Here is a 14590-nt window from a genome sequence, read left to right on the forward strand (position 1 = left end):
TCATTAAACATGTTCAAGTAAAGAGCAAAAGGGCAGATATATATTCTTCAGCAGAATATTCTTCAGCAGTCTGCCAAAGTAGCATTAGTCCCCTTTGTGATGTATTAAACAGAATAAAGTATTGCACTTTAATAGTAAGATCTTGCTCATATTTGTTTTAAGAGCTCTTCTGTAGCAGCAAACATTTGACCACAAATTCATGTTGAAAACTTGGGTCTATGTAAGTAAAAGCATGTGTCAGCACAGGTGACTTGTCTGTAAGAACAGAATTCTGTCCTCTGTGGACTGGGCACAGAGGGATGCATGGCAACTACTCCAAACAGGCACTTGAGAAGCCTGATGTGATATGATGGTGGAAATTTGCTGCTGCTCTGCCACAGCAGGAATATTTTGTACATCCTTGCCCTGTGTCGATAATGGTGTTCCATTACATACACACTAATACTGCCAACTCATCAGTTATAAAAGAACAACCTGCTTCAATTATGCCAGCTCTACCCCATATGTTCCAATAAGTGCGTTTTAGAGAACTGCTTTAAATGGTTTTTCACGCACACAATTTTTATCACATATAAAACAAGCGTGATAATTAAATATAGCTTTTTTCAACTAATGCTACTAGTCCAACTTTCAGGTTATTGGAAATTATTTCAAAAGCACTCACTGTGGAAAGTGGAAAATTATCTGGGATTATTCTCCTATGACAAAAGAGTTACCCATAAGGAATTTTATCAAGTTGCTAAAGTGCTTTGGTTTAAGATTTTGCTCCTTTCCATTATTTGACATTGCTTTTCCACACTGACATGCTCAAAACTGTACTCTTGAGACACAGAGCTTCAGAGTTGCATTTACTTTGACTTAATCTGGGTCTTTGATGCTGGGACAATGTAACCAGGTTCTGCCCTTTGCTTAGTAGAGATAGCAAACTCAGAATTTTAAAACACTTAAGGTAAGGACTAGATCAGGTACTAGCTCTCAGAGAACCCTGCCAGTTTACAATGCTACATCAGCTTCTGTATTAATGCAAAATGCCGCTGTCCAACAGTTTATTAAAGATGACTGATATTCTGTTTTCAAGATTTTTTAGCATCTCTGTTAATCTGGTAAATGTCATTCTTTCAGATGGTCCAGATGAGGAAAAAGCAAGCTGTGTTATAGTAAGTGTATTAGGATATCACAAAGAAATACCTTATCAATCTCTTTATTCGTAGGTTAAAATGTAATGCCATACAGTTCTTAACAATTATTGACTGCAAAAAATTATCTGCATAAAACAGAAGCAAAACTGAAGGAGACTAATTAAAAAAGCCATCTTGCTTCAACTTTTGAAACGATTACATACAGAATAATATACATATTTACATTACAAGTATATTATATAAATATAATATATATGTAATCTTGTAACCACAATAAATATCAAGGTCTTTTTTAGGCACACAGCATAGAAAAAAATGCAGAATCTGCACAATCCTTAAGATTCTTGGAGTGACTCACTCTAACATTGTTTTCACACTGAAAAAGCAAATATTTTACACAAAATATACAGCCACAGTTTATGCAGTCCCCAGTGAACAGGGAATCTTTGATCGCCTTCCTATAAGTCTACTCCTTGATTTTCTAATACTATTGCTCTATACAGCTATTACATAAGAAAATAGTTGGCAGGTTTGTTTTTTACTCAGCTAATAGCCTAAGTAATTATCAGTGCTAATAAAATAAGTACAGCGTATCTACATAAGGTATATACAGGTGTTTACACAAACACGGGTTTGGTGAACTACAACTGAGCTCACAATTAATACTTGGAAGTTAACCTGAAATTCAGCAGGAAAAAAAAAAGTATTTTCAATGATATCACCTCAGAAATATTTTACCATTTGAGTGAGATCTGGGCTTCAGAAATAGAAAGCTTTAAATTTAGAAATTAATTAAAAAATCAAATTCTTGGCTACGCTGACAGATGTAGGCTGCCATGGAATTTGAATGTGTTTCCTTCAGTGCAAATAAAAACTCAGAGTATTAATCCAACGGGAGTTTTCTCAACCAGTACGTACAGTCATGACATTTTAAAGACTGTCGCTATGGAGCACCTGAGATTGCACCCTAGTTAGTGAAGCTGACCACTTCTCGTATGAGGGCTGTGATCAGTGAGAGGAAGAAAAAACAGCACTTTCTCTTTTCTGTAGTTACAAATCAGACTCTGGCATGTCAGGCATATCTGCCATCAGGTACCCAATACCATAACGTCCATTTGGAGCAGTGTCCAGAGTTGGTGATCCAGTCTGTTTTCGATAGATGTTTTTGCCGAAATTTGGAGATGGCACTTCACTTGGACTCTTCCCATGGATCAGACTTGTATTATCTCCCTCCAGATTAACAGGCTCCTTTATTATCCGACCTCTTTTGTAGGATACAGATGCCAAACTACCAGCACTGTCATCAATAAGGTTGCAACGGCGCACCATGTAGACTATTGGGACTGGCAGCATGGCCAAGACCATCAGAGATATACAGACAATCATTCCCCATGTTGGATAGCTGTGGAACTCTTCCATAGCCTGAGAAACACAACAGAAAAACTATTAATACACCTTTACTGGAAAAATAACAAAAACCTGGAGTCCTCACTGAAGTCTGTAGTTTTTAAACACATATTCACCTTTTTGTCACCCTGCATCCACACTGTGGGCACCACTACAAATCTCAAATTTCAACAGTCATGGAGATGTAGGATTGCTATCTTTCTGCCATGGCCAGGACTAAAACAGTTTCTGAGTTGTTCAGAGCACTCTAGCAGCACACAAATCAAGATGTTCACTTTAGGCTTTCTGTTACATTTCTCTGTAGTTGTGTCCTGATCCTTTAAAGGATGTCCAGAACAGACAAGTGTGCAGTGGTATCTGTAACTATGCCTGGAAAATTAGCCCTTGCTCTGTAGACTAATAGCTGGTCAAAACAGGGACCATCTCAGTTACTGCACTTTGCATAATTTCATGTAAACTATAATGAGTTTACTGGGGCACTGACTACACCCCACACCTCTATTGCATCCATGCATCACTGGCCAACAGGCTCTGCTTACCTAATTTTGTGTGGATAGGAATGGCAGGTTTGGTATTCTAAGGTATTTCTCTTTCTAATTTTTGAGGACAGGAATCAAACATAACAACGGCATTTTTCTAAGAATCATGTAGTTGTCTAGATAAAAGGCAGGCATCCACCTGCAGTAAAGCCAACCTCTTGTATTTACCTAACTTTGCTGCAATTTCCCCCATGGCTAATTTGGACAATTTTCCCAAGATTAATTTCTCCGACATTTTACTCTCTCTCCATTTTGCATGAAAAGCCTGTAGAAATATCTGAGAGCTCATGAGCCTACAACTGGCAGGACTCTTAGGAGTTACAGCTTGACTGAATCTCTTTTTGAAGCCAAAGCTCAGAACTAACTTGTCGCTCACCCTGACAGGTTCTCATCAGACAGGTTTAGACACATCTGCTACCTTCATTGTAATATGTGTTCCCAAATGGAAAATATTATAACATGGCTAAATCTCATTGTTTAATTCCACACAAAAAACCTGATGGGATATCTGAAATGATTTATGAAGTTATCACCTGACTGTTTTCTGCAGTAAAATAAGACTTAATGGATGTGAACAACCTCTCCCAACTTTAAGAGTTTCCTCATCATACTTCAACAAACTAGAAGTCACCCAAAACATAAAGGGTTGTGTCAGTAAGTTATATTTTAAAGCAGAACTACTCTAAAATTAAACAAATGTTGGCTTTACATTAAAGTTACCTGTGATAAAAGCAACTATGTATATTTACACTGACTTTGAATTTCTAATTGCAATTTTTTTTCTCTGTTCATATATTTCTCAACTGCTTCAGGAACAATCACCATGATGATGATGGTATCATATATACATACAAACCATACATATACACATATATACTATATACATACCTTATCTTCAATCCAAGCATTGTAACCAGGAGGACTTAATCCCATTTGGACAATGCTAGCTACCAGCAAACACAACAATACAAATGGTGAAACATACTTCCACATGTAGTAATAATACTGGCTTGGAGAAAACCCCAGCATATCCTTCAGGTCCTCCATAAATCTGTGAAGGGTTAAAAGGTTATTGTTAGTGCAGACACTGAGATTTTGAGTGCTATAATCAATACATAGCACCTAACCTGAGTGAATCGACACACTGGAAAAAATGCCTATCTAGAAATAGCTGCAGTTTAAATTATTGACGGGCTGAAAAATTGAGCTTATATTACCAGTTCAGAGCAGATGCACAAAAGGAATTGCTACACAATGCAGTGACTTAGTAAGCTGTTGCTGGACTGTGCTGGAAGATATTTAAACTCACCTTTCTTTTATACGATTATTTTTTACATTTTCTTGGATTGTCTACTAGGTTGTTTACCAGCACATCTTAGAGATTCTGCAATATTAATTTTGAACCCACACATGTGCTGCAGTCTAAGAAACCAACTTTATGCATAAACTATGGTTTGCATCACATAAACTCCTGGAATAAAACTTTGCCACACTATAAAACTGCCTCCTTGTTCCTCAATATTTTAAGTTATGACATGAACAAAACTCCTATTTTTTGTACTGTGATGGAGTACCTGGCTCCAGAACCAGCAGAAACAGAGACTGCTTTTAGAAATAAGTTGTTTGGACTCTGCACAAGCAATGATTGTTTTAACTCCCCTGTTGTCCTACTCCCTTTTGAAATGTACATGTCCAAAAAGTTCTTAGAGCAGTAAGTATGTTTTCAAAGCATTTACACATGTGAAGCTTCTGTCATGTAAACTCTCAGAAAAAAAATTTAACTGTTGATGCATTCTATTGTTTGTTTACACTGAAATAAAACACGTCATTAAAAAGAAGCTGAATTTACAGAAGGATTCTGCCCTCTATAGGTAGCCTTCTTTTTCTGAGATCTCCAGTTCTCCTTCCAGTTGAACACGGATCTCTTATCTTCAGTGTCTTCCACTGTCCCCATCCTACTTATCCTCTTCTAAAAGTCTCCTTTAGCTCAGGTTCCTTTTAGCACTGATTCCATGTGGTGGTTTTGATTGGCTCAAAACATCAGCAAGGTATCTTTAACACCCAAGAGAAATTTAAACTCCTCAGAAGCTGTTGTAGTAGGCCTGAGGGGTGGGGAGTGGCACAGAGATGGCTCCTGTGTGTCCTGAGTGAAAGTTCTGGAAGTTTTTCACCAAGTCCAGCAGAGCCAATCTCTGATGGCTCTGAAGGTGATGGACATGCTACCGGCCAAGTTTGGGCCGATTAGAGGTGCTAGTTATGCCTCTGTAAAACATATTTAAGAAGAAATCTAAACAAGGTAGGCACGCACTTCTTGGTAGCTAGAGGAGGAGAAGGTAGAAGTAAAAATATGTGAAGGGAGAACAGCATGGAGACGCCAAGGTCAGTGAAGAAGGTGGGGAGGAGGTGCTCCAGTGCTCCAAGCGCCGGAGATGAAAACCCTCTGCCAGCTGTGGGGAAGACCATGGGGGAGCAGGAGGTCTCCCTGCAGCCCATGGAGTCCACAGGAGTGCAGAAATCCACCCACAGCCCATGCCAGAGAAGCAGGTGGATGCCTGGAAGCTGTGATCCAGTTAGAGTCTCATCGAAAGAGTTAAAGCTACAAAGGCCTTGCAAGGAGAGAAAGGCCTTGCTCCTGGCATGGAAGCAGCCTGGCCTTGGCTTGGGAGAGTCTGCACAGCACCCTATGGACAAAGAGACTCATGTTGCAGCAGAATTCGGGTGGGATGTTGCTCGTGAGATTGGACCCGCGCCAAAGAAGTTCCCAGAGGACTGTCTCTTGTGGGAGGCACCCCATGGCTAAGTAGAGAACCCCTCTCCCTGATGGAACAGAACAGAACTGACTAGAACAAGCCCCTCACCCTGCCCCCTGCCCATGTTGCTGGTTTGGAAAGAGGGAAGGGGTGTGAGCAGAAAGACTGCTTCTTAAGAGGGAGCGGGTGAGAGCAGAGAAACTGCCTGAAGAGAGAGAGGTAAGTAGAGATAAAGAGTATTTGTAATAGAAGAATTGTAGTGATGAATAGATTCACGAACCTGCTCTATGGACTAAAAAATACCCCACACCCTGCCCCTCTACCCGAGCTGTTCGATAGAACGAAGAAGGGGAGGGTGAGTAGAAAATGCTGTCTTAAGAAGAAGGGGCTGAGTAAACAATATACTGTATGAAAAGCTTATTTTTACCTCTCATTTATCCTCCAACTCTGTTAGCGATTAAATTACTTTGCAACTTTAGAGCCTGTCTGCCCTTTCTTCCATGCGCCCTCCTACCAGTGTCCTATCTCACTTAACTCATAAAATTAGTGTGTGTTTTTACAGTTTTTCTTCCTTCCCCTCTCATGCACATCTGCAGCAAGATAGAGCAAAAGTGCTTGGCATTTAGTCAAAGTCAAACCCCAACATTCCAGCATGGGAGATTTTCCTTCTTGGCTACAGAGATTCATACATTGTCTCTTTTCTATGTCTTTGGATGCTCTGTTTTGGTTTTCTACTACCTGATCAAAGATTTTATGTCTAATAAGACATACATACAGAACTTCATCTGCAAGGAACCCTTGGTGCTATCACAGCCAATGGCAACCTGAGGCTGTTGATCCTGACAGTTTTTGCAAACCAAATTGCTACATTCCTGAAGGATACTCTGGAGAAACATACATCAGAAGAAATACTAAGAATACTCCAGAGGGAACACTCAGGTGGCCATTAGGAATGAGAAACTTGGCTGTTAACTTTTCACTGCATCCTGCCACAACCCCTTCTGAAAACATGAATCACCTGAACTCTGAGCAATAAGCAAATGATTATCGTATTTTCATCTTACTCCCAGCTGCCTAAATATCACCTTCCTCCCAGGTAAGCTGCTGACTTTTGGCATGTCTACCTCCATTCACACTAGAGCACTACCTGACTTGGACACTACCAACCTTATAACCAGCTCATCTGTTTCATCTTTTCTTTGCATGTGTAAAATAATCTCTGTGGTGTTTTTATATCTAAGTGATCAATTATAGGTTTTTACATGTGATCCAAGTTGGAATGCTCCCTTAACAAGCAAGTAGACCAAGCACTACTTGCATAGACCAGAAACGATGTCTGGAAACCATAAAAGTAAATTTTTTTCTTATAGTTTTGTTTCATTGTGACAAAAGATTGGCTAATTACTCAGATCAAACAAGTGGAAAGTCAAACGAAACCCCACCCATTCTATGTCACATTTTTTTCTCCATGCAAAGGAATGACAGATGTTTTAATTACTTCAGCATGTTAGTTCAGCATGCTTTGTTTGACTTGTGGGTGGCACACTGTATTTTTGATACAAACTCTTCTATTCCTTACATCTGGCACATACTGATCGCACTTACTGAACACATTCTGCTGATTTTGGTTATAAAATAAATATTAAAAAAGAAAAAAATACAGAGGGACTTGACAGTCTTTCCTCTTCACCCATCCTCAATAGGTCACTTTACTTCATTATCAACTGTGCTGCTTCCAAGTAATCCTTGACCCTGTTTTTGCTATCATTTCCTCGCTCACAACTAATGTGAAGAAGAAATAATTGCTACAATGCCCCAAACTAAGTCTAGTTCATAAAATGATTTTTTTTTTTTTTACTGCCATTTGAGTTTGCTTTGTTCCTTTCTCAGGCTACCTGGAATACTGCACTGAAATACACACCCTCATCTGCTGCTTAGACCATGGTCATTTTTGAAATCTTTCTGTTGATATCTTTGTGGATACAAATTCCCTATACTTTCATTTCCAGCCTCCTTTCTAACTCTCTGATTTTGTCACTTTTAATGTATTCTGCTCTTTTTGGACCTGTTGCAATCATTCTTTTGGGTTTCAGTACAGTGTCCTGATGTAGTGTATCTTGCTCCAAACCTGCTCTTAATAACAGACTCAATTCTTGACCAGATTGACACGCTTTCTAGGTACTTGTATTTGTGTATATCACAAATACTTCACACAATATAATTAAAATACTAATAGTTATTGCAATGAATAGTGTTGATATGGACAGGGAGATATGTGTCCTTCACTTACTTGTCTATTCCATAAATTCGGATGACTGCAATATTCTCCAAAATGACCACGATAAGCAGGGGTAGAGTAGCTGAGTAGTCATCAAACATCGTCACAAAATAATTTCCAGAGCGCTGCACAAAGATCAGGCCAATAAAAAATGCTACCAAGCAGCAGATGACTGGAATAAAGGACAGAAATATGAGCCACAAAGTTCCACAGACAAAGAGGAACAAACACATTATTTCATATAAGTAAAGTTGATAACATTTTACTTTTTAGGGGGTCTCAATTTTAAGAATATTAGGAATTCTACCTCTTTCCTACAAAATGGAAAAGTTATGAAATTAGAATTACTAGAATTGCCATATAACAGCAGTCCTGATTAAGCAGCAGAAAATAATCAAGTGACTATTTCTCACAAAATGTAATGTGAATGTAATGGTAAAATCAATTGGTAGGCAAAACATCATACATCATGTAATTGGTGACCAGTTCACTTTTTTGGAATTCAGAAGTGAAAAGAACTTAGAAGTGAATATATGGGGGAAAAAATAAAGTGAAAAAATTTCAGATTATGATTCTTAAAAATACAAAGGCTGAATAGAATTCCCACACAAGGTCATTCACAGCATGAACTTCTGTCAGGATCTGTATAAAAGTATTTGTCCATTAAGCAACATTTCTGTCCCTTCTTAGGAACAACCCAAAATATACTTTTTGAAAGGTTGATCCTGCATTATGGATGTCAATGTAATTTTCTCCTATTAAATTTGTCAGTAACAGGACTTAATGTTTAAGTAGACAAAATTAAGTCAAATTTCAATAAATTGTGAAATCAATTGTAGGCTGACAATCAGTATGACTGATTCTTTCAGTTAAAGTGCCCTTTTTTTTTCTCCTCACAGGGAACATAGGGTAAGGATGCACCTAAGTGCTCCAAAATTAGATGAAAATAACCTGGGTCAAAATATAAAAAAAACTTTACAGAATACACCCATTGCATGAATCCAAGATAATCAATTATTATTGATTATAGTATTGAAAGTAAGACAATGACACTGTTTCAAACACAGTGGTAGAGGACTAATCACTTTTTTGAACCTTGTAGGAAACGTTACAATAATGACCTTTGAACTTTCCACCACTCTGCAGGGGGCATGATGTTGCTGAATGCAAAATAACTTTAAGCATTTGAGCTCGTTTCCCTGAACTCAAAAGAGATTTAATCGGAACCAAGGAGTTGCAAATGTGCTTACACTTCTGTAAAAGTTGAGAATTTTTGTCTTGTAAGCACAAAACAGCAGGGACAAATAACAAAGATTATTGCAGCCATAATCCTTGTTAAATGCCACCAATGTTGCATGAAAAATGATCCAGATATTTCATTTTTAAACGTTAATTATAAAAACAGATCAAGTTGTAATCTTTTGAGTACAACTGAATTTAGCTAAAATTATGCATGCACACCACTTTAAAAAGTTACAAGAGAAAGACAGTTCTTGAATATTCCTTTATCTTAATTTTTTCCTTTTTTTGCCCGAGTAACAATGAATTACTGTAAAATGCTCCATTACTCCTGTGTAATGACTATATATTATGGTATTTGCATACATACTTAGGAAGGACACCTAATTTCTAATTGTTACAGTGGTTATTCAGCAAAAATTTAAGACTTTATTAAAAAAATAAAACAAAAAGACCACCAAGTGCTCAATAACGTAGGACTTCTGAAAAAACAGTTGATTTATCTTTTTGAAGAATTTGATTTTTTTATCTATCAAATATGCCTTATTATCTGAGTAAGGTAAGGAAAGCAGTTGAGAAAAAACCAGGGCTCTGCTGCATCAGGGGTTAACTCTTATAAAATGTATTATTATTTCTCTCACAGAGTTCATTGTTTCCTTCATAAACTTAGATAATGTAAAAGAACCTTTTTTATTTTATTTTCTATCCCACCTTTCACAGGCATTGCTACAAAATCTGAATCTGTGCATAACACACCAAGACCCTTGTAGCTGTCCTGAAGGTATTCAGAAACCTAACTATCACACTTTTGCTGTTATTTTATATAAAAAGGAGAAATCCCTGCAAGTCAGAGCTACATGAACATGTTACACCTCAAATAACTTTGGGTATTTAAATAACAAAAAACCCCCAAACCAAAGAACTAGACGTCTTGTTTAAGACTTTATAAACATTAAACAGGGAAAAATACGTTTCTCTAGAGAGTAACTGCACTGATTTTGGCACAATAAAAATTTCATCATAAATTAAGATTTCATTTGGCCTACTTAGGAATAATTTGTAGTAATTTGCAATGTATTTTCATTCTTTCCTTTTCCTTTGTTTCTCTGATGTGTGATGCAGGCTGGAATGGAAAGTATTCTGGAAGAGGCCAAAAGGATTGACCATACAGAAACTTGTAACAGAAATTAGTCCCCCATTAAAATTTAAGTTTTAGAGTGTTTATGCTACTATAACATTCAGGAAAAGGTTTTACTGGCAGATATTAATATGCCTATGCATGGAAGTACAATCTGGAATCCAGTGATTTACTGCTCTGTTAAATGCTCTGTAAACTTTCATGTCAAATAAAAAGAAAAAAAAAAAAAGACTTCATACTCTCAAAAAATATTTAGCTACTGGTCTATGGAGAAAAGAAAGTTCGTGTAACTCACCAGTAAGAATTTCTTTCCTGACTTTGAAGGTATCAACAATGGGTGTGATAATGCCTTCAATGGTTCCAAACATACTTCCAAGACCCAAATTTACTAACATGAGAAAGAACATGACTGACCAGAAGGGAGAAGCAGGGAAATGGGTCATTGCTTCTGTAAACGCAATAAAAGCTAAACCAGTTCCTTGCACTGCCTGCAAGCGAGGGAAAAAAAACTTATGTTATTATTCATGAATTTGTTTTTTGGTAGTGGGACAGCCTGACAGTCTGACTTTGTGTTCATACATTGCCATTGATTACATCTTCAAGGCAGAGTGGGAAGTTCCTATCTAATATGCAGTTCTTCCTGTTAGTTAATACTATCTACGGAAACATGAGAATTTAATAGTTGATTAACATTAACACAATTCTTTCACAGAATCATAGATTACTAGGTTTGAAGGTATCTCAAGGACCATCTGGTCCAAACTCTCTTGGCAAAACCAGTCTAGAGAAGATGGTCCAGCACCCTATCCAGCTGAGTCTTAGAAGTATCCAATGCTGTGGAAACCATCACTTCCATGGACAGATTACTCCAATGGATGATTGCTCTCATTATGAAAAATTTTCCTCGTGTCCAATTAGAATTTCTCTTTTTCATTGATAATTTTGCATGAGAGCTACTATATAGGACTACTACAAAATACACTTTGTCTTCTCCAGTGAGCATATACAGGATTTAAGTTTTTATACTTTGTTTCAAATTTAAACAGCAGTAATGGTGCAGAAACTGTTAAAGACTAAGTCACCAATTTTATATTTTATCTTCAGATGCTGGTGCAACTATCTAGAGATAAATCTGCAATTCCCTCTCCAAAGCTAGAAAACTGTAATTTCTATTACAGATTTGGTTTTCTGTAAGATTTCAAAACAGGATGATATTCATTAAGCAACTACCTAATAAGGAAAGACTAATTTTTTACTTTCGGTGAAGTAGTATTTATATCTAATAATTACATCTTAACATTAGAATACATTGCCGTTCAAGACATTGAATAGGTAACACCCCTGTTTAGTCTTTGGAAAAACCCTGATGCTCAATTTTTCTAGAAAACAGAGCTTTAAAAACTTATCACCTCCTGAGAAGAATGACATAAGGATCAAAACGTATTATCAATGAGTGAAGAATATATAAAGACATCAGACCCAAAAGTCCTAAAGTGAGCTGGAATGCAATTGTATTTTTTCACCCAGGTTTTACAGGTGCACAGCTCACAGGTACACTGTACTGACAAACTGTGAAGCGTACCTACAGAGAGTATTTCAGGCTTACAAATATTCATCTGTTCATAATCTCTGCATTCAGGACTTAATAATCTCACCTTGTCAAGTTCATCTTCAATTTGACAAGATTTCAGACCAAGAGAACCAAACTCTTCTTCTTTAACTTTCTGTATAATGTCATAAACTAAATTGTAATCTTCTGCTGTAATGCTTGAGAAATTGATATGATGCGGGATCATATCCTGGCTGAGATTGCCCATTTTCAAAAGTTTTAAAATCTTCTCTGAGTTTCTGTAAAACACAATAAAACATAGAGATCCAACTCAGTGATCTGTGTTAGTTCATAAACGAAATAAACCATAAAAATAATTTTTAAAAAATAAATGGATGTTCATACTGGATAACACATTTTTCATTTATGATATTGGCTTTGAAGCCCAGAACTGCAAACACCACCAAGGTTGCCAGCACAGAAGTGAAAAAATTGATGAAGGACACCAGTACAGCATCAAAATGGCAGTTGTTGTCTCTCTTGTTGTAGCTTGAAAAGGCAATGACTCCACCAAATCCAAGCCCTAAGGCAAAGAACACCTGAATAGCAGCTTCTCTCCAGACCTTGGGCTCCAGCATTATTTCAAGCTGTTTGAAATTAGATATAATATATGTCAGCTATAAAATGCATTTCTATTATATGAAAAAAAAACAACAGAAAAAAGATCAGGAAGACAAGCTACATCATAAAATGCTAATACTCCACTACAAATATTTTCATTATGATAAAATGAAAGCCGAATGCAACACCTAAAGCTGGCAAACTTATGGGCCAGAATTTCTATTTATTTTATATTATCTAAACATCAAAAAGAAACATGCTATACAGTAAGTTCCCAACAACAAGACACTACTGGAGCTATACAACTGAAATATCAGCTAGTTATACAGAGAAATAAGAGAGAACTTTTTTTTTTAAAGTACTGTCTTTTATTTACAGTATATGTATTGCGTTCTGTTAAAGGTGTGTTTTAGGTTGATCTACCCACTTAATACATGCAATGAGTATGATTAAAATTGCTTTGCTGTTAATTTTCAAACAAACAAAAAAAAGGTGAACATGAGATACATATGCTTATATGGAATTCTATTACATGCAAATATGTAAAGCAAAATGAAATATATGAAATGAATGCTGGACACCACAAGCTGTATAGTCCATGAGTCAAATCTCCTAAGTCAAATGCCTTGAATTGAACCCTATGTTAATGGGTCATGTATTTCAGGGGTAACTAGGCCTTTCATCAAAAAATTGAACAGTATTGCTCACTCAGATCAACTGTATTGCTCCTTCAAAAAAAACCCAACTTTGTTATAAAGTTATGAGTCATCATCTATCTCAAATTCTTCCAGACACTGAATCATAAAAAAGAAGTAAAGAAGAACATGCCAAATTTAAGCACTAGATTTTCTCAAGTTGATTCAGGGCCTCCGTTAATGCGTGTGATTTTTATTTTTTTTAAAGCCCTACATTCATTCATATAAGTTAAAAAGTATCAGCATAGATGCCACAATTATTAGACTGACTGTCTTACTCTGAGGAGAAATAAATCTGCTATTGTTATAACATTTTTAATAAAATGTCAGTTTCCCATGAAGATATAATATTTATTACAGATATCTTCTTTATTAATTTATATATAGCTGAAACACAATATAATTGGGAAAAGGAAAGGTGTTTATGGCAATAAACATATTCCTGACTCACAATTTGATTATAATTACAATACACAGGTAGCTATTGCATGTAGTTCTACCTCTGTATCACACTGCCATGCCACATCTTTCCCACCAGAAGGAGCCCGAGGAACATTCTTAACTTTACCAAATCCGTAAATGGTCGAAATATCAAAATCTGGCTTTCTACAATGTATTGTTTGGTACCATCAAAAGTAGTGCATTCTCGGACACACATTGCCTGGACTTTCAAAATAAACTTGTAATTGATTTGCTATTAAGTGTTATCTGGGAAATTTTGGAGGCTCTGTACTTCAGCTTCATACAATCCTATAGCTTAATTACAGTGGTTGATTTAAGTGGGCTTTTCATACACCTTGCGTTAGGTTTTCCATTAAGTTTCTTATTTAGACTTTCTGCTTTGCTCAAAAACCATGCCAAACAGACAGTTTCTCCCCCTCTACATTAGTACTGAGCTCACCCACCTGCAGCAATGTGTGCCAGTTCTCTCCCATGCTGACATAACTCAGGGAAATTTGTTGCAATCACCTGTGCTCAAAATGTAGTCATCTGCTCAGCTAATTGGCCTGAAAAGATGCTTCTCCCTTCCCTCTCTCATCTGTCTACCTGGATGATTTTCATGCTACGTTGGTTTAGCACTCCTTTTAGTAGTCTGGCTGCCCAAATAAAGTGTTATCCCAGTGGAGTGAATGAAACAAGTGGGGGAGTCTGAATTTCTTCATGTAGTCTCATATGAACCTACAGTCCAAATTAGTGCTCAAGTACAAAAAATTATAATGGAAATACTTTTTAAG

At 36.8% G+C, this 14590-nt stretch overlaps 1 protein-coding gene across 4 annotated transcripts in view; it reads right to left on the reverse strand.

Moving 5' to 3' along the window:
• Window positions 1–1185: 1185 nt before the first annotated feature.
• The window catches only part of SLC6A15 (solute carrier family 6 member 15), a 38058-nt gene continuing 24653 nt past the window's right edge, over window positions 1186–14590 (reverse strand). For all 4 annotated transcript variants that reach the window (XM_085045978.1, XM_085045980.1, XM_085045985.1 and 1 more), the window contains exons 7-12: window positions 12445–12686; window positions 12146–12338; window positions 10786–10978; window positions 8126–8285; window positions 3974–4136; window positions 1186–2561 (exon numbers count right to left, since the gene is read on the reverse strand). In XM_085045978.1, the coding sequence (XP_084902104.1) occupies window positions 2190–2561; window positions 3974–4136; window positions 8126–8285; window positions 10786–10978; window positions 12146–12338; window positions 12445–12686 (1323 nt within the window). In that variant the 3' untranslated portion in view covers window positions 1186–2189. The remainder of the gene's footprint in view (window positions 2562–3973; window positions 4137–8125; window positions 8286–10785; window positions 10979–12145; window positions 12339–12444; window positions 12687–14590) is intronic.

The sequence above is a fragment of the Lichenostomus cassidix genome, chromosome 1Aa (assembly GCF_008360975.1).
Source record: "Lichenostomus cassidix isolate B80296 chromosome 1Aa, HeHo_3.0, whole genome shotgun sequence".
Lineage (NCBI taxonomy): Eukaryota > Metazoa > Chordata > Aves > Passeriformes > Meliphagidae > Lichenostomus > Lichenostomus cassidix.